General features: G+C 40.4%; 2 protein-coding genes across 4 annotated transcripts in view; one reads left to right on the plus strand and one right to left on the minus strand.

Moving 5' to 3' along the window:
- Positions 1–734, minus strand: part of LOC137286945 (protein CIP2A homolog L-like) — a 36,358-nt gene extending 35,624 nt beyond the window's left edge. The window contains exon 1 of one of the 3 annotated variants that reach the window (XM_067818989.1): positions 688–734. The gene's annotated coding sequence lies outside the window, so the exon portion shown is untranslated. The other 2 variants (XM_067818988.1, XM_067818987.1) reach the window with 2 other exon arrangements.
- On the plus strand, positions 548–8,144 carry LOC137286946 (probable methyltransferase-like protein 25). Its single transcript, XM_067818990.1, has 7 exons — positions 548–855; positions 1,862–2,579; positions 3,840–4,725; positions 5,379–5,494; positions 6,094–6,264; positions 6,732–6,878; positions 7,188–8,144. Exons 2-7 carry the CDS (start codon positions 1,875–1,877, stop codon positions 7,275–7,277), a joined length of 2,115 nt encoding a protein of 704 aa, XP_067675091.1. The 5' UTR covers positions 548–855; positions 1,862–1,874; the 3' UTR covers positions 7,278–8,144.
- Positions 8,145–19,558: the final 11,414 nt, after the last annotated feature.

Here is a 19,558-nt window from a genome sequence, read left to right on the forward strand (position 1 = left end):
AAACCAAAACTAAATACTTTAGTGGTGTTTATTCAGATTTTGGTGCCCAAACCTAAGGATCATGATGGGGTGTTGGACCGGAAAATGGGTCCAAGGGCAATTGATTGAGTTGAGTGTAAATATCCCTAATCACAATCTGAGACTGGATGATAAAAGATGCACTTGAACTGTTGAGATCGCAGGGTGAGCCTAGTAGGCAATCTGAGCCAATTAACTCTGCAATAAGCTGCACCCGATGAGCCGCTCTCTTACCATGTATTGTACTGCGCGTATTCTGGTGTCTATATAAAATTACGAGGACAATACCACGAAAACAGGTGACACAACTAGTTGTCAACTTTTGGCAAAAACGGAAGAGGGTGAAGTCACACCAATCTGCTATTCTAAGGCAAATAAAACGATACGCTGTAACTTACACTTTTCAATAACTTTGTCAGTTCAGTTAAAGCGTCTAATGAAATGTCTTACAAACCACATCAAAATGCATAGCAATGTGCTTTGTTTACAGCAACCATTTTGAAAGTTTCAAACCTCGCGCTTCAGCTTTACTACGCATGCGCGAGATACTGCCTCTGAAAGAGAAATTTTGTCGACCGTCACAAGCTAGTAACCAGACAGAAGGGTACTTGGTATTATCGGATTGTGCGATATTCAACTAAGTTGTCGTGTTGGCGACAGTTCACTAACCCCTAGTTAGTCCCAGTCTGCACCATCCAACATGCCAGCGCCCATTTGGCGAACATGGGAAGTGCGCGTGGAGAGTGCGAGCCGTGCAGTGGAGAAAGATTCCGAAACATGATGACAAGCTTTGGTGACCGGACAGGAATCATCATTTTCGAGAGTAACAGTGCATCTGTGAGTTGTTTGGACATAACATTAAGTAGTCCTACTGCTGTCAGTCGGGTGACCGGATGAACATGTAGTCACTGACTGAGGCTTCCCAGAACACGTGGCCGCTGGAAACATGACACTGACAGTGCCAGAGGCAGAGAAACTCAAACTTATGCTAAGAATTCTCTTTGGCCGCAAATTCATTATAGTTATCTGACTATTGATCTGATTCAAACCCCACACTACACATATATCACTTCAGTCATTCACACAAAGTACACATTATTCGATTGCACCCGACAGATTGAAAATGGGAGAACATGGTCCCAAGGTTTAGTAAAGAAAATGGGTTCTTTTCTGTAGGAATAAAACTACCCATGGTAGTCTTGATAGGTAGAGATTTGTTTTATATTTTATAACTTTATTTTCTAAAATGGAAAACTATTAAGAACTGATCTATTATGTTACGCGCTGCTCATCAGTACTGTTTCTTACCTTCCATGATCTCCCAACAACTTCTCATATGAGGCAAGAGTCCAGCATATAGTTAGATGTCTTTGCACTCTACCAAAGTGTGCTCGATATAGGTAATGGCTGGAATAAGAGCTTATTCATATCGTATGAAGTAGGCAACTGAATGTTCAGACCAAGTTGACAGCATGTCATCACATCCCAGTTTTCAGTCACTGGATTATCTGATCTCGATATGGTTATTTTTTTTCAAAATGGAGTCGGTGGGGTAGCCTAGTGGTTAAAGTGTTAGTTTGTCACACAGAAGACCCGTGTTCGATTCTCACATGGTTATAATTTGTGAACAACATTTCTGGTGTCACTACTATGATATTGCTGGAATGTTGCCAAAAGCGGAACTCTGTTTTCGAAATACAGAATGAATGCTGATTTTACTTTCGGTACATATCTACATAAATAAAAGACTTGGCCAATATTGACACTTAAAGCTCAGTCTGCTTAATCGTGATAATTGGCATACATTTTAACTATTTTACCTTGTTGATTTCTGTCTTTGCAGATGCAGTTTTGATATGGCATCCAGATCCACTCCCAACAGTGGTGTGACTCATGGCTCAAGGGAAACACTGATCAGTAACACCAAAGTAATGCTTTATCGGTCCTGGTCTTTCTTAGCAGACTATTTGCCTTTGGCAAACTCACAGGCATCAGATTTCATCGTTAAGAACTTGTGGAGTTTCTATGTACCACAGAACATCCAGGAAGAACTTTTAAAGATGTCTGATGATGAATTATCTTCTTTCCCATCAGGCATGCATGAAGTGATGTCCAAAGATTATGGAGAGGAAGATAAAGGTGAAATGTTTAATGCTGAGCAAGCAAAAGCAAATATAAAATTGGAAGAAAAGTGGGAATCATTTGATCCAGAGGAACATCGACTTGATTTCATTAAGTGTCAGTTTCTTGAGACTTCTTCAGTGTCAGCAAAGGGGAGAAAAAGTGTTCATCTTCAAGTCTGTCCTATTTCCTGGAAGCATTCAAGTTTGTATGAATTCACACAAGCTGCCCAGAAGCATACACTGACTTCAATGGATGTCTTAACTGCAGTTAATGATGTTGTCAGTGTGCAGAGATGTGCTGTACAGGATGACGATGTTGATGTTGCTGCTGATAATGATAGCCTGGATTGTGTGTTGATGTCACAGAAGAAGAGTCATGAGGTTGAAGTCATGGCAGAAGTTTGTGCACACATCGCTGATGTTTTTCAAACAAATCTGGTAAGAGAAACATGTAGGAGTAATTATTCTGATTCTTGTAATTTGTGTTCAACACCTCGTAACAGTTCACTAATTATATTGCAGCATGTCCGCTTAATCACATTATGTGGGAAGAAAGCTCAAAATGATGCAGATGCCTTGACACAAAACCAACAAGCATGGATGTGATGTCGATATGTAGAATAATTAGGGCGAGCCAGGTTTGAAACAAGTAATCAAAGTTCCTTGATGCAAATGTGGAATGCAACTTGCAGTGTAAAATAAATTGCAGTGAAATACTAAGTATAAATTTTGTACATTATTCTCACTAGTATAATCATTAAATCATTCAACAAACTAAGTGGTCGACATGATAAAGCCTTTGTTAGTTTTAGTACTTTTAAATTTTATGCAAATGGTATCTCATTATGGCCTAACTTAGCAAATCGATTTTAACTCTCAGATATTTGCAACTGCCAAAATTTAACAAGGACTTACGACCATGTTATGACTCTTATATGGTTTGTAGTACTGTCCTCAGAATGTGTTTTTTTATCATCCTCGATAATCTCCAGGGCATATGTTCCTGTAAATCACCACTACAGCTCAAAATCATAATGATAAAGGAATGCCAAAGTAAGTTAGTGTTAATTTTCATAACAGTCTCACAAAATTGGATCACATGACTATCATTCACAAAGTGTAATCTGTGAATCATCCTCAGTATCTACTGGGTATATGTTTCGATGGATCTCCACTATACTCTGGATGCATCTACGGCTCTATGATTTTATTACCTCCCTTGGCTGACTACTGATAAAACTTGGCAACGCAAATGATGCAGAGATACCTTGAAAGAGGTAGAAGGAGTTCTTGCAAATGTATCTTTTTAAGTGTTAGAACTGTCAGTTTGTTAGCATGGTTAGTATGATTACCCCCAAATTTGAGCAAGCAAACTTTTGCAGCTGTGACCGCTTTATTTTTTGACACTTGCAAGCTTCGTTGGAATGGTGGCTTAGCTGATTGGCTACAGTGAGAATGCGATACCAGCAAAAGGAGGTTATAAAATTATCAGGCTGAGCCATAAATGCATCCAGGCTATAGTGGAGATATATCGGAACATATACCCTGGAGATTATCGAGGATGGTATTCGTGTGTGTGTACTGTGTAGGGAGTTTAGTTTTCTACAACCATGTTAGAACATGCTAAAATAAGCATTAAACCCAGATTACTCACTGTTTAATGTTGCATAAATATGATATAGGTTGGAAATGTTTCAGACAGTCGACCTTGGCAGTGGGAAAGGCTACCTGAGCACTCAGTTGAGTTATCAGTTTAACCATCACGTCATTGGGATTGATTCTTCATGCACAAACGCTCAGGGTGCCACCAAGAGGGCAGGCAGGTTGGACAAGGAATGGAACATCAGAAAAAAACAGTCAGTGACACAAATGAAATCTTCACGAAATCTCAAAAAACATCCATCAGACAGTATGTCTGAAAATAGGACTACAAGTGATGTCAAGGTAGAGTCTAGTTCTTTAGTGAGTAAATGTTCAAGCTGTGATGTTGGTGAACTTTCTGACAGTTTCACTTCAATTAATGTACACAATGAAGATGTGGATATGCTTCATGCTGAAACAGCAGAGCAGTTTGCATCCAGTGACTATAGTTCAACAAGTCTGACTGGTGATTTGGAGAAAACCACAAGAATCAACACAAGTTTACAAAGAAACAGTGATTTTTCTGCAGTCAACATTACAGGTAATGATTCAGTGGAACACTCAGACAGTTGGCAAAACCTGGATTCATCTGAAAAGCACAAAAAGTCAAGCTCCTCATCAAACCAGACTTCTGCTGAAAGGATCCAAAACACCAGAGATGGGTCTGAACCTGTTAAAGATGACAGGTTTGTCCCACTGACAAAATATGTTGATTGTAACATGAAGCTGATGGAATCGGTGAAAGAGTCAGTAGTTGATTTGGGATTAGACCCAGACAAGGCAAGGCTGCTTCTGACAGGTCTCCATACGTGTGGGGGTCTTGGTTCCAGTCTTGTGCGGTTGTTCGTCAACAGTCCATCTGTCCAAGCCATGTGTAATGTTGCTTGCTGCTATCATCTCCTGGAAGAGGAGTTTATTGCCAATCCATTCGGTGATGATGCAAGTATGTTATAGGTAGGAGTTGAGGGTGGATTTTTAAGGTGATGCATTGATTTGATTTATAGATCAACATGATAGAGCCCTGTGAGTAACCTTTGTCAGTTTTTCCACCAGGCACATAGTGAACAGGAACACGTTGGCCAGGAGGACATTGTCAGATTCTGTCACTTTTAATGTATACTGAACAGCAAACTCTGGCTTTTCGTCACATTTTTAAATATATGACATAAATATGAATGCTTACTTTTATGACATTTCAGTGTATTGAAAATTACACTTCTTTTGCTGTTTAGTATATGTAAAACGTTTAGTAGATTGAATCACAAGCTGTCCACTGTAAATCATAAGATTGTCTTGACTAGGGTTGAGCTGGTGTCATATAGTAGGGAATGTTTCTGAATGTAGTTTTAGCAACAATTGTTTGTTCTGATAAAAAATAAAATAAGTGGTACTCAGTAAAAGAATATTGTGGCTTGCTATCATCTGTGACTTACATGGGTAGACTGCACTTTATGGGTCCCTGGAAGTTAGGGTAGGTTAGGATTAGGTTGGGGTTAATTGCCGAAAGCAGGGGTTGGTAAAGTGCAGGTGTCCTAGTTCAATTCGGCTAGACGATGTGTATGTGTATCTTGGTTACATGTGTGATATATCCTGCAGGTACCCTTTCAGACTTCCCCATGAGCAGCTATCTACAGGAGGCACAGATAGGTTTGGGGAAGGCGTCTCGGAACATAGCCTGCCTGTCAGTGCACAGAATGGCTGCTGAGAAACAGGTGACTGCCATAGTCTTCAACTTTCCATGAACATGGACAGTGTCATTAATATCAACCTTGAGTTGCTGAATCAGTACTGAAACATGGGGTTGCCAGGTTACAGAAGTTGCCCAGCAATCTGGTAATAAAGGGTTTCAAAATAATGGTCAGGCTCATCCACTTGCTCGATCCGTCACCCATTTTATGATTGTTGTTTGCAATAGCAATTACTGAATTGTCTATTCCAAACCTATATTGGAACACTTTTGCTGAGTGACATCATTTAGCGGAAATATTGTAGAATGAACTTCAAGTAACTTTTACATATGAGGCAACTGTTGTTTTAATTTGGTGGTTCCCATTGTTACAGTTACTCATTTTACTGTGATGGTGCTGGCTGTTCATGGTATAGATCATTAGTTTACCTGCACAGATCATATTCAATAAGCTAACTGCTATGTTTTTCTATTAGTTTCTAGCATTAGTATTGTCAGAACATAGCACTGGTGTTGGGAGCTCATTTTACAAACTACTACTGCACTATCAATCATTCTACCATCTTTTCAGATGTGACACTCTTAATAATCATTCCTCTTGTGTAACAAACAATCTATATCCAGCTTCAGGGTCAGTCTTTCTACTCAAGGGCCCTGTTAGAAAAGATCATCCATGATGTGGTCGGAGATGTAAGACATGGTGGTCAGAAACTACGGAAACTGGACAAGCGAAGCAAGTCTTTGTATGACTATGTGGTAAAGGCATTCACAAGGCTGGGACTACCAGCAGACAAGGTACATTCATGTGGAACGCATGTATCTCTGATCAAGCTGATGTTAGATGTTTTTCTGACCCGTGACTATTCGGGTTGGAAGTCTTCAGCAACCCATATAAGAGCTGATGAATGGGATAGCATGTTTTCCTCACAGATTGGGTCATTGTATTCTTACGATAGAGATAGATGCACATGTCACTCCTTGGATTGTCTTGTCCCTCTTGATTTTCTACAGGCAGCCATTTTCAACTGGTATTTGGAATAATGTTGAGTGCAGATTAAACAATGATAGTTCTCAGTTTGACATGAGGATACATCAGCTTATATTTAGTGAACAAGATCAACTGGATTATGAAAACACATTAATTATGCACGGAAATGATGTAGTTTATATAGGATATAGTAAACACTGCTCAAAACATGTCTGAAACTGAATACTTCATTTCCAATGAATTTAGAGCAGCTGCATGTCCTGTTATTTGTCAGGTGACCCGAGACCTTGTGGAAGACTATGATAAAAGTTACAACTACGTCCACCGCCAGTTGGCAGCATTTGTTCAGCTCCGTGCTGTTCTAGCTCCCTGTATTGAGTCCCTCATCCTCCTCGACAGATACCTTTATCTCCTAGAACAGGTGAGTTAGGCCCACAGTCTTACAGCTTTTAGTAATGAGCGGTCAGACTCCTTTTTGTCCTGTTTCGAAAATCTGCAGCCAACAAAAATATTCGTTTATATTCGTTGACGAAATCTTCCAAGCTTTTCACCTAATTTCATAAGGAGAGTTAGTCACATAAAAGACTGTGTGCGGTGACTTAGCCCCAATGAGGGCACAAGTTTGGTCAGTTTCTTCAAAATTTAGAAGGTATGCCTGAATGTATTCATTCAATAATGTTCCCTACAAGATTGTAGAAAATCATTCCTTTGGAATTGTCTTCATTTTCAGGACAACATCCAAGATGTGTACCTTACACAACTATTTAATCCAGTTGTGTCACCAAGATGCTTTGCTATCATTGCTACCAAGAGAAGCTAAAACTACCTTGAACAAGGTTTGATTCATGTGATTCAAATGATGCAGAACCATCATTTCAGTCTTCAGGACACACTGGAAGTGCCTACAACAATGTCATCACCATCGCCATTATCAAGTAGACATGTTACTCTGTGTTGTAATCTTTGTAAATGAAAACATTGTGAATATTTCTACCACAAAACTGTTTCTGTGATTAGTTATGGCCTTACAAGTTATTTGTGCATGGTTTGCTGATGCACTGACCATCAAACATGTTTTTGCCAATCAAGTTGTATCATGCCACCTTTATTATATGATTATAAATCCTGTGCCACAATTTTTTTAAGCTACTGACCATATAATACTCTATCAACACATAATAACTAAACCCAAAGAGGAAGATCTTATGTATTTGCAAACTGAATTTGTAATTCCACTTTACCCCCTCCTTTGAAACACTGCTTATGTCTAAGTGATGCATCAAAATATAAAATCTCACAGGTAACACTGTGTTCATAGCTACTGTCATGAAGAGATTCTTCTTCAGTATTATTAAGTATATGTGCAGGATTTGTATCTAATCTTGTGCTACTTACATTCTGCACTTATTCCTGATAACTCGTAACGTTGTTGCTAAGTATACAAGTATATGACTTGTTTGGATGGCATTTCAGAAGTTGAGACGTACATTATAGGACAAGCTTTATGGATAGCGGGCAATGATGCAAGAACCTGTGTTACAACATCACACCCAAGAAATAACAACAAAGTCATGCAAAAAGTTTGTTTCATGTTATACTAGTGTATTTGTATCTAATCCTGTGCTACTCACTTCCTGCACTTATTGTTTATGCCTTGAGCTTCTGAATAGACTTGTATATGTATTCTTATTCACAGTGACTATTTCTTGTATATATAGCATAAAGACTAACACTTACCCCTGAAAATAATGGTGTTTTGGGGGATGTTTATTACAACAAAATCTTTCACTAATTTTCCAGCATTAGTGAAAAAAATTACTCTAGCTCTCTTGTAAACTCATGAAACATTAAGAGTTCAGGATATTTTCTACATTTTTGGGTCATAGTCCTTGGTGGGGAGATGTTTCATTCTGCCAGTGATTAAAGGAACATAGTAACTTACATCACATCAAACAGCTTTGCCAGTATCTTATAAACCTAATTCTGATCACTGCCTTTAATGGTCATTATCCTTTCTACTTGCACCAATACCCGGTAAGAGGTTTTACTCCCAATGTAAAACCTGGGAATAGGTTTAACTAGATTTAAGTAAAACCTATTCCCAGGTTTTACTAGGAGTAAACCCTCGTCCCGAAAGTACCGGTTTGGAGCGATCAGCCACCGAAATCTGCATTCACAGGAAAGGAAAAACAAAAACTCTGACAACAGTGTTTTAATTGAAATTGAACGTCATTGTAACACTTCCGTGAGCGACAGTTTGTGTTGTACCGGAATCTCCCTCTGAAGTAGGAACCGACACTGTCGCAGACGTCTGAGTTTTCTTTGGAGCTGAACATGAGAGAACATCTGACGCCATTGCTTGTTGTTGATCACTGGTTCTCTTGTAAACCCTCACTGCCTCGCTTTTGTGACCTACAATAAAAGAATTCATCTTGATAAGTCATTTCAAATTGTACATAACCGTTTGAAAAGCAATTTATATGATATTGTAATCGCTTTGCTTGGGGCCATCATTGGGATTCGAACCCGGATCTTGGCATGTTAACCATAACACATGTTGACATCACAAGTTCTAGCATTTAAAATCGCCAAATTGCAATTTGGCCCAGTCACTTCAAGTTTCATTCGTGTTTTGCAGATATTCATTGAGTTACATACCAGTTTGTTCACAAATCTGTTGCTCGCTTATGTTTGCCTCGTAGAGACGGGTAGCAGCAGTGCATCTGAGCGAGTGGTTCGTTTTCCTTCCTTCAATTCCGGCTTCAGCACATATTCTCTTCACCGTTGTCTGGATTGTGTTGTGGCCCATGGGCGACTCTAGGTACCATTTTCCATCCTTAGGTTTCTTCATCGGGGTGAAGTAAAACGCATTTGCTCGAGTTGAAGATGGTAGGCTGGAAAGTTAAATTGTGTTGACATAGAATCAATTAAGTATGAAATGTTTGCATTTGTCATTTATATGCCCCTAAACCAATGCGTGCAATCATCATCAGGGAGTAAAATTATAAGACAATTTACATGCAGTATGGGTCAAGTCACCCGCATGATGTGATTAAATGAGTGGTATATCTAAAGAATGTATAACATGTATCAGAAATGTATCAGAAAACATCTAATACATACCAAAGTGACTTGTACTTCATGAAAAGGCGCACATAACATCGTTCCGGGTTCTTGGTATTTTCATACGCTCGCACCTTTTTCTTCTGCAGTTTCCTGTCTTTCACTCCCCCGGCATTTGTCTTAGAGACGTCTTCCACATACTGCAGGTACCTGCGGCCGTTCTGGTCTGTATGTGGGCCTGTAATCTGAGGTTGTTGGTGTAGTCTTAAACTCCGATGTTCCTTTCCACCTCTCAAGGCGAAGTTAAGTCCTGGAAAATAAAATTCCGTACACAATTATATAATGTTTATCTATTTTGGTCTTAACACGGGATTCAAAATATCCATCCAAACTTTGTTTGGTTTGGTTTGCCTCAAAGTGAAGTCGGGCATTTTGTTCCAGTTAATCACATTTATTTTCGATGTGAAGGTTTGATTGTAAATGCCAAAATTGCTAATATCCGACTTTTCGACAGGGAAATCAAATGCAAAATGCAACTCACCAGTTAAGTAGAGGACTGTGTCCAGGAGTTTTTGCGGCGTGCCTTCTCCAAGAGCCCCCTTCTCCCACAGAGTGTTCTCCTCGTCTCGAGTTATCACCTCTGTAGGTTTTCTCACGTCTGCTCCAAGACCAGCTGTGGACCTCTCACGCATGCATGCGTCCAGTGCCTGTCTGCTGTCCTGGAACTCTTCGCCTTCCATCAGATTGTAAGGAGATTTGTTAGCTTTCAAGTGTGACGCTATTGCCGTGAATAGCCCATACACAGTAACAGCTGGGTAGCAAGTCCCGTCCACTTTCCTCGCCTCGAATAGGAAATACTTTAGGGCTGTATTTATATCTTTAGCAGTCATATCCAGCAAGTCTTCAGTCAAGACGGACGACGACAGCGCGATGTTTGCATCCATTGACCTCGTCCGACGCTCTTCTTGCCATCGCCTGAATACTCCTTTCGCCCAATCATTTTTGTACCTTGTCGTTCTTGGAACACATCGAGATAATTTCCTTTCAATATCTTCCTCAGTCAAAGGTGCCGCGAAACGGAACAGAAAATCATCATCATCATCATCATCAGCAGCAGCAGCAGCAGCAGCAGCAGCAGCAGCAGCATTGTCATCATCTTTCTTAAACTGCGACTGTGTTAAAAACATTTCATCTTCGCTCTGGTTTGCCATGGTTAGCAATGAGCGGATTCAAGTAACCACGTGGTATATAACTGACTCACTCACAAAAAACACGTGCACTGCGTGAAAATCCCGTGCGTTTTCTAACTTGTGCATTAGAGTTGCGACATTGCTGTCATTCCGAATGTTCGCGGTATAGTGAGGTCCTAATTCCTTATAACGCAATATTTAAAATGACGGTTTATAAGCAAGAGAAAAAACTTCGGAGGCGTTTTTTCTCCTATACTGATATGATGGATATCTTCTTTACCATCTTTTGACATGTCTTCAACAGGGATATTTAAGGGATCTGCTTATCTCTCCTCTTCTTTGAACTGTTAAGTGGAAACCTGAATCCCTTTCAATTCCCTTCAAACGAGCGTACAATCTGTCACCATCAACTTAACTCTTCTATTTCCAACCAAAGGCACCCATGTTACGGAAGCATGCCGTGTCCTCACGCCCTCCTTGTGTGCCCCTGAAAGCCTGTGTGGTGAGAGGGGACAGTAAGAAGGGCTTCGTCTCATGAGTCAGGATATGTAATAAATATAAATTTTATCTAACTAATAATATTTTTTAGTTGTACTTAACAAGTGTACCATTGATATCCCGTGACACACACAGTCAGTATCTTATCTTTCAGAAGTTGATCATCCTCAGTCAGAAGTTGTTTTGATATTTAATATTTTAAACATGAGCACATGTGTATTTTCTCAACTCTAAATGTATCTCGGCAGTGGCAAATGGTTCCCTTTGAGGATGAATGCAATCTGTTTTGCATCCTTGGCATTTCTTTTGCAACCATTCGAAGCTATCCGCAGGAAGTTATTCTGTGTCTGATCCATGAGGATTATTCGGACAATTTCTCTTGCAATTTGCAAGATGTAAATTGAAGACAACTTGGTTCAGTAGCTATGCGCTCCCGTACCTGCCTCAGCAAAGCGCCGAGCGAAAAAGAAGCTTCACTTGGCCCATCCCGACCCTCCCCCTCCTTCATGATTTCCTCGATGTGGTCCTCCAGCAACGACATCTCTGACTCGAGAGACTGCTCCAGAGGATTGGTCGAGGGAACACTGAGAGCGAGAGAGGCTTGACACCATCGACCCAGCCGAGACGGAGTCCGAGTGGTGAATAGCCGACACCGCTACCCTAGTAACGCTGACGTTGATCGCCCTAGAGTGACCGGCTACCGATGTTGCCATTGGCACCGGCTCACCCACTAAGGGTGTCCCCACACCAATACCGGAGGTTTGGCTGAGGACCCCTTTGGACACCATATTAGGAGCCACACCCCTCCCTCTCCTGGCGGAGACCAGACATCGCATCCGAGTGTGAACTGAAGCCATTTGTTGCTGCAAAAGATTGGTTAATACATCAAAAGTTAAGGGTTGTGAAGTTTCAGAGGGAGGTGCGTTAGAGGAAGTAGAAGCCACCGCCAGGGGGCGGGGGGACGACAGTACTTTTCGCTGCCTGCTTTGGAAGATATCTCCTCCTCTCTGAAACCCCCCCACCCCCCGAAACGGAAACCAAGGAAGAACCCTTCTTTTTATCCATTTATGCCTTTTTAGAGGCTGGCTCTTGGGCCCATATATCAACCCCTGCCTGAATAAGAGACCGATAAAACATGAAATCGGCATGTCTTGATTTTATGGCCCTGGGTGAGAAAGCCTGACAAATATCACACCCCTGGTCATCATGGGCGTCCTTGATAAGGCATCTGAGACAAGACACGTGCTTGTCTTGTGTGTGTGATGTGGGGGGTGGGGTGGGGGGGTCCATCATGGCACTGCATGTTGCGCATCCTTTAAACTGGAAAAAAACAGAGCCAAGCTATGATAGTAGCAAGGCCGTAAATCCACCAAGCACACATAATTTTACAGAAAAAATAAAACGCACGGGCGATATTTAACTAAAAATAACAGCTATTATACGTATCTGTACGAATAGAGTAATGCGCCAAAGTAGAGAAGCCATAAAGGATACTATACAACACTAAAACATGCAAAGGCAAGCAAAGGGATACTCCTTTATAACCCCATAGCAATAGAATCCACGCCTATTTATTAACAAGTCTGGAAACATTTACCATGTGGAATGTGCTGACCGCCATCTTGCCAGCCACATGGCTGAAAGACGCGGACACCACGCAAAGTTACAACATTTAATGAATGAAAAGGTCTGACCTATGAATTCCTAATAGCGCCCGTGCGTAAAAAAGGAACCATACATACAGAGTTAGAAGCCTTCTCACTCATAACTTAGTCGTAAGCTCACAGTACTTGAGAGTCTGTATGGACGTCTGTCTCGTATGACGACAGTATGAAAAGTGAGGTACGAGGTACATGGCGAGAGTTACCTGCTCTCGGCTGTTAAGGGGCCCAGGTAGGGGCCCTGTAGGTGTGATCTCACAAGACAAAAATGAGTGTTTTCTTTTGTAGAATATTTACTCAATATTGTTACAACTGTTGTAGGCATTTTAAAATGGACATTTTAATGCTATATATGTACCCCAAGGAGGACTTATTCTGAAAAAGAATTCTTTGTTTGATATAAAAAAAAATGTTTCCTCCACTCCCATGGGCATTATCTCTGCTTGGACCCCTGGAGATAATGTATGGGAGGGACTGTCACATGCATTGAATCTGTGAAAGGGCTCTTGATTTCTGCAACTGCAGTGATCCTTCTAGTGTCCGTGTCATGAAGTGCAGCAACACCGGATACAACCATGTTCACATTTCCAGCAGTTAATTCACCTCAACCAATCTCGTAAACTGTAGCCATTGGTTGAAAAGGAAGCACACATCTAGTACAGAAGGTAGCAAGTGTATCTTCCTTGTGTTGCTGCCTGTGGTTAATGGCCATCTGAACATGAAATGGGGTAGCATCCCTCCGTCTGACAGCTTGAAGAAAATATTTCATCGCCTTTATTCCTCAAGCACCTGATGCTCCTTGAAGAAAACTTTCTTACATTGCCGTTAATCCACCAGCTCATGATGCTGCTTGAAGAAAGTGTTCTTCCATTGCTCTTCCAAAACTCTGGCTTCTAATGCTGAGTACAGGCTACAGTTTTCCAGTTTTCCAAAGAGCAAACCACAAGCTACTTCTTTGTTTGATGTAGTGTCTTGATCTTGATCTGAAAAAAGTTATTGATATGTTCATTGCTCGACTTCAGTAGCTCATCAGTGTCATGGAGGACACAAATAATTTGGCAAATTTGATGTTCACTGTGGGTTGAAGAAACAATGCTTCTTTACCTTGGAGGGAAGCTATGGAGAACATCCGTTAATCACTATGAACTCTTTTCCTCACACTGCTATAGCTCAAACATGTTGGCAATCAACAGCTGAATGACAAAGCAATGTTTCCATGATTTGCAATCATTTCCAGCTGCCCAAATCTTCAATTTCCCAATGGCATACTTCTTCTCTTCCTCAGAGTTACCTGCAATTTATTTATGGGACATGATGTTGACAACACCTTGCAATGATTGAACAACAGTGTCATGATTTGTTTTGTCACTCTGATTTCGGTCATCATCTAGGCTCTCTGCTTCTTGAATTGTGAATTCCGTTTGACCTACAGTCAGTTTGATTCCATTTGAGACCGATGAATTGCTCACTAACACAAAATCTAATAATTGCAACAAAGCCAAATTTTGCACAGCCACATGAAATCGACAGACCAACTCTGATGATGTGTCTCATAATTTGGGACACCCGAATAAAAAAGTTGTTTAACAAATGATCATCATTTTCTTGTCACCTCTCGCTATTGTGTACGAGGGGGTTAATTCCCTTGTATAATGGCAGAGAGAGCTGATCTGGCTGTGTTCAGTGCACTATAACCTACTCCACTATTATACAGTTCTCCAAGGAATTCCAGTACTTGATTCAGAGATGGTAGAAGGGAATCAACAATCTCCCTCACACAAAATGACAACCACTTTTTGTGATAACTCCGATACTGTTTGGTGTTGTCTCTCCATGATGCAAGCAAAACATTTGTAACTGTGTCTGAAAAGTTTTTTGTTTTGTGTGTTTCCACATCAGAGCGATGAGTGTCACATCTGCTTTGTCCCGCTCGATCTTTCTCAACACAAGTGGGATGATGCTGAAAGGAGGGAAACAATAATTGTTGTGAGACCTCCAGTCAGTAAAACAATCAACTGCTGAGGCACTAGGGTCAGGGCACCATGAAACATAGTTTTTAAGTTTATGATTAAGTCAAGAAGCACACAAGTCACGTTGTATATCCAGGAACGTCTTTCTAGTCTCAGTAAACACATCATCAGCAAGTGACCATTCTTTATCTTGCCAATTAGTATCATGTGACTCGTGATCAGCAACCGTATTTTCAGCTCCCAGGAGATACACAGTAGAAACCCAAACGTTTCCCTCAATGCACCAATCCCAAAGTGACCTGACTTCCAAATAACAGTCCAGTTTGTTGCCTCCTTGTTTATTGATATAGGCTACAGCGGTAGTGTTGTCAATTTACACCCTTGCGTTCTCGTCTCTTAATGAGGCACAATAACACTGGATAGTCAGCTTGGTGGCGCGAATCTCAAGGCAATTAATGAGTGACTTTTTCTCCAGCGCTGACCATCCTCCTCCTGTGGACTGTACCCCCAGGTACCACCCCAGCCTGTCAGAGAGGCATCTGATGTGAGCATGACATCTGTGTCAGGAGTGTACATGGGTTTAGGCATTTTATCTAAATTTATTATCCACCAGCTGAGTTCAGATAGCACGATAGTGGGAACCTTCATAACTGCATTGAAATTGCCCTTGTTCAGTGATAAGGTGTTCTTTTCTATCTCTAACCTATTGTAGTGCAGCACAGCACAGCAAACTTCATACCTGCTTCCGAGGCAACCAATTTACCAATCAAGGAGGCCAATTCTCTAGGAGAGACAGTCTTCTTCTCAGTCAATTCCACACAGCATATTTATCCCCCCCGGCATGTAATGCGGGGGGGATATAGTCAACGCCTCGTCTGTCCGTCCGTCTCCTGTCCATCCATCTGTAATCATTTTGTTTCAAAACTCAGAAACCGTTCTATATTTTTAGACCAAACTTGATAGATATAGTAATCTCAGCCTATGGTTGTGCCTTTCGCTATTTACAGATTTTTGGCATTTATATTTTTTCTTATTTTTCCATGGAACATTTTGGTGTTACTCTTATGGTGGGGTGGGCTTCGTTTCCGGAGCAGAACTCAAAAACTGTTCAATATTTTTCTGCAAAACTTGGTAGATATATCCATCAGAACCTAAAGTGGTGCCTTTTGCTATGTACAGGTTATTATTTTCCCGGTTTCCATGGAAACATTTCTGACTTAGTCTCAAAAGTGCGAGGTGTGTTTCGTTTCCGGAGCAGAACTCAAAATCCATTCAGTATTTTTCTGCAAAACTTGGTAGATATATCAGTCAGAAGTTGAAGTGGTACCTTTTGCTATGTACAGGTTTTTATGATTTATTATTTTCTCGGTTTCCATGGAAACGTTTCGGACCTAGTCTGAAAAGTGAGAGGTGTGTTTCATTTCCGGAGCAGAACTCAAAAAGTTCTTAATATCTGTTAGTAAAACTTTATAGATATGTGTGGCAGACCCCAAAGTGATGCCTTTGGTTTTTTAAAGGTTTTCGTGATGTATTATTTTCTTGGTTTCCATGGAAACGTTTCTGACTTTGTCTCAGAATGGATGTGTGGGCTTCGTTCCCAGAGCACAACTCGAAAATCATTTCATATCTTTCAACAGATCTTGGCAGATATATGAGACAGATCTTGAAGTTGTGACTTTGCTGGTTACAGATATATGGCATTTATAATTTTCATGAATTCCATGGAAACAATTCATACTTAGTCTAAAAGAACAATGAGTAACTCCCAGATTATTTGTCCTTTCAAACATGTGGGGGCCGGGGGGATATGTCATATTCTGATGACTCTTGTTATCTCTGCTTAAAATGTTGAAGAACTGACATGCACATGGTTCCGCATGTTCAATAACACCTGTCATGGTCATACATGCACATGGTTCCGCATGTTCAATAACACCTGTCATGGTCATACAGACAACTTATTGGGTAATTGCATGTTCATTTTCACTGAACTGTATCGGCCTTGGGGAGTGATCTTGTGAAGGTAGTTCTCAAATTCAATTTTATAGCCCTCACTGATAGTATCCAAAATAAATGTATCAGAAGTTAGTTTTTGCCACTGATAATAACAGGAAGCTGTATTTCCAGCCTTAAAGTTATCTGGTGTATGCGTTAAGATGTCACATAGATCTCTCACGTCTTCAGTTGGGACAGATAGAGTGCACTCTACTGCTTTTTCTGCTGTTGGTAGCTGCCTCTCCTTTTGAAGTTGTACTGGCAGTTCTGGCCTAAAAACACCGATCTCGGTCGCTGCGGCCCTGATGCTGGTGAGTGTCACGTCTTATGTAACCCGACTTTGCACCTTGTGCTTGTTTCCATGGTGACTGGCCTTGCTTGTACCCACCACGGCTCCAACACCACTACTAGGTCCGTAACAGTCTTATAAACACTTACAATCCGTGAACAATGTAGAGACGTCAACTGCACAATATATGTCTGCTTGTGACAAATAATCTAAAATATGAAGAATCTCCTGTAAAAAGTTGTCAAGACAACAAGGAACACATTTGCTGACTAGTGCACATTCCCATCTCTCACGTGACCCCTATGGAAGGATGGTGATATGGAATAATCTTTAAATGAAATTTTTACAAACCAGCAAAGTTACAACAATTTATGAATGAAAATTTCGAGAGAAAAAAGGAACCATACTTACTGTAGCCGACTCTTTCTCACTTGTAATTCCGTAGATAGATAGCACAAAGTCTGAATAGACCAGACACATCATTCTAGTTGAACGACAGCATGAAAAGTGAGGTTTGAGGTAGATTGCCAGAGTTAACTGCTCTTGACTGTAGGGGGCCCTGCGGAGCCCTGTAAGGGTGATCTCACCAGACTAAAACAAGATTTTTGTTTTGCAAATATTTTATTATCAAAATAGTTACAACTGTCATAGGGATTTTTAATGGACATATAAACGCTTATACGTACCCCAGTGATGACTTCTTCTGAAAAAGAATTTAAGGATCTATCCAGCATTATTAATAACATGCCATTGTCATTTGTACAATACATTAGGATCAATTACATAACTGATCAATTGTGGACAGGGTATGTATAAGTTAATGTGCGAATTTACACATTCTACCAGTGCTACAGCCTACTTCCAAATTCAATTCTGTAAATGCCATTATTTATACTACAATAAAAGATGTGATCTTTATCATCACCAACACAAGCTTGTAATAAACACAAATTGTGGCAGTTAGATGTCAAAGTGAAAGTACTTGTTATTGGACATTATCAATGTAAAGATGTTACTTGTAGTTTGATATTATAAATGTGTTCCAAATTCTAATTTTTGTTGGATAATTGTCTCCCTATCATGTCCAATTTCACCTACTTTTGAAAGACAATTGTTTCTGTCTTCAAGGTAATAATTTTTCACAATTTGTTGCCCACTCCAGCCTCCTGTCTAATTGCATGTGCATATATATAGAATATTAATCATGTGTTTACTGTGTAAAACAGAATTATGTTCCATGAGGAAATTATAAAACAATGATGTGGCCCAAAGTGAACCATTAGATTATTCCAAGAGGTAAAGAAACTTACTATGTCCCACTAATGTGTTACTAATCTTCCTTATCATTACTCGGTAGTGTCACCTTAACAGAGTATATTTCAGTTAAAATCTAAATATTTTAGATATTTATATACATACAGTAACTCAAGGTACTTAATGGAGCCGATCATAGCACAGTATGAAAGAGAACCATGAGACCTAAAGGTAATTATCAGTAGTTAGCTAATGATTGGCAGGCCGAGTGAGTTGTTGGGCAACCACTAGAGGAACAAAGGACTGTAGTCCCTCCATGTCCTCTAAAGCCAATTCTTGTAGGTAGTGGCTGGCGAAAACCATGGACGATCTCCAAAACCAACCCTCCATGATAGCCGGAACCTTGAGCATCATAGGCGGCCACAACCATTAGGCAGTGGTATTCCTGTTCACCTCACCCTTCCACGCTGAAGAGAAAGAGATGAATCATCTCTTCCGGTCCTGTCTCTCAGGAGCTGAAGTAGCGATGTAGAGTTTCAAAGCACGAACAGGGCAGAGAAGTTCTTCGGAGAACATCCTATCGGGCTGACCTGACAACTGATTCTTCAATATAAAGTCCCATAGCTGACCCAAAGGAGCACGTCCATGGCGGGACTGTTCCAATCTTATCCGAGGATTTCGCTAACCCTGGCAGCAGTAGCCAAAGCCAAGAGAAATACCATCTTTCTAGATAAATCTTCAAATGAAGCCGCCTTCAAAGGTTCGTAGGGAGGGTCTCAAAGATGTTGGAGGGCGATGTTGAGATCCCAGCAGGAAGAGTAGGGGTGCTTGCCCTTCCCCCTTTCTTGGGACTCATCTCATATTTTGTGCATTTCATATTTTGTTTACGAATTTTACTGGGTTTTAGATACATTTGAACAAAATTACACTTTGCTGAATTTCTTTATGATGATAGTATAATAGCGGATGGGGGTATGTGTACGTTATCCACTTCCCCTCAAAAACTATTTTATGGAATTCATTTACAGTACACATGTACTTCATGAGGTGTGCATCTCATATTTAATATGGCATTTATTTCTTTTTGCATTTTATTTATTTTTTTGCAATTTTTTCTTGTTTCTTCTCCCATTGAATGTAAATGTTTAGAAGAAATATGATTTTAAGACATTGCTTTAAAA

This window comes from Haliotis asinina, chromosome 6 (assembly GCF_037392515.1).
Source record: "Haliotis asinina isolate JCU_RB_2024 chromosome 6, JCU_Hal_asi_v2, whole genome shotgun sequence".
Classification (NCBI taxonomy): Eukaryota; Metazoa; Mollusca; class Gastropoda; order Lepetellida; family Haliotidae; genus Haliotis; species Haliotis asinina.

Excerpts from the sequence above, each read along its gene's own strand:
- LOC137286946 (XM_067818990.1), top strand. The coding sequence starts at position 1,875 with ATGGCATCCAGATCCACTCCCAACAGTGGTGTGACTCATGGCTCAAGG. Across the intron at positions 6,265-6,731 it reads TGGGACTACCAGCAGACAAG|GTGACCCGAGACCTTGTGGA; the intron begins GTACATTCATGT and ends GTTATTTGTCAG. Across the intron at positions 6,879-7,187 it reads ACCTTTATCTCCTAGAACAG|GACAACATCCAAGATGTGTA; the intron begins GTGAGTTAGGCC and ends CTTCATTTTCAG.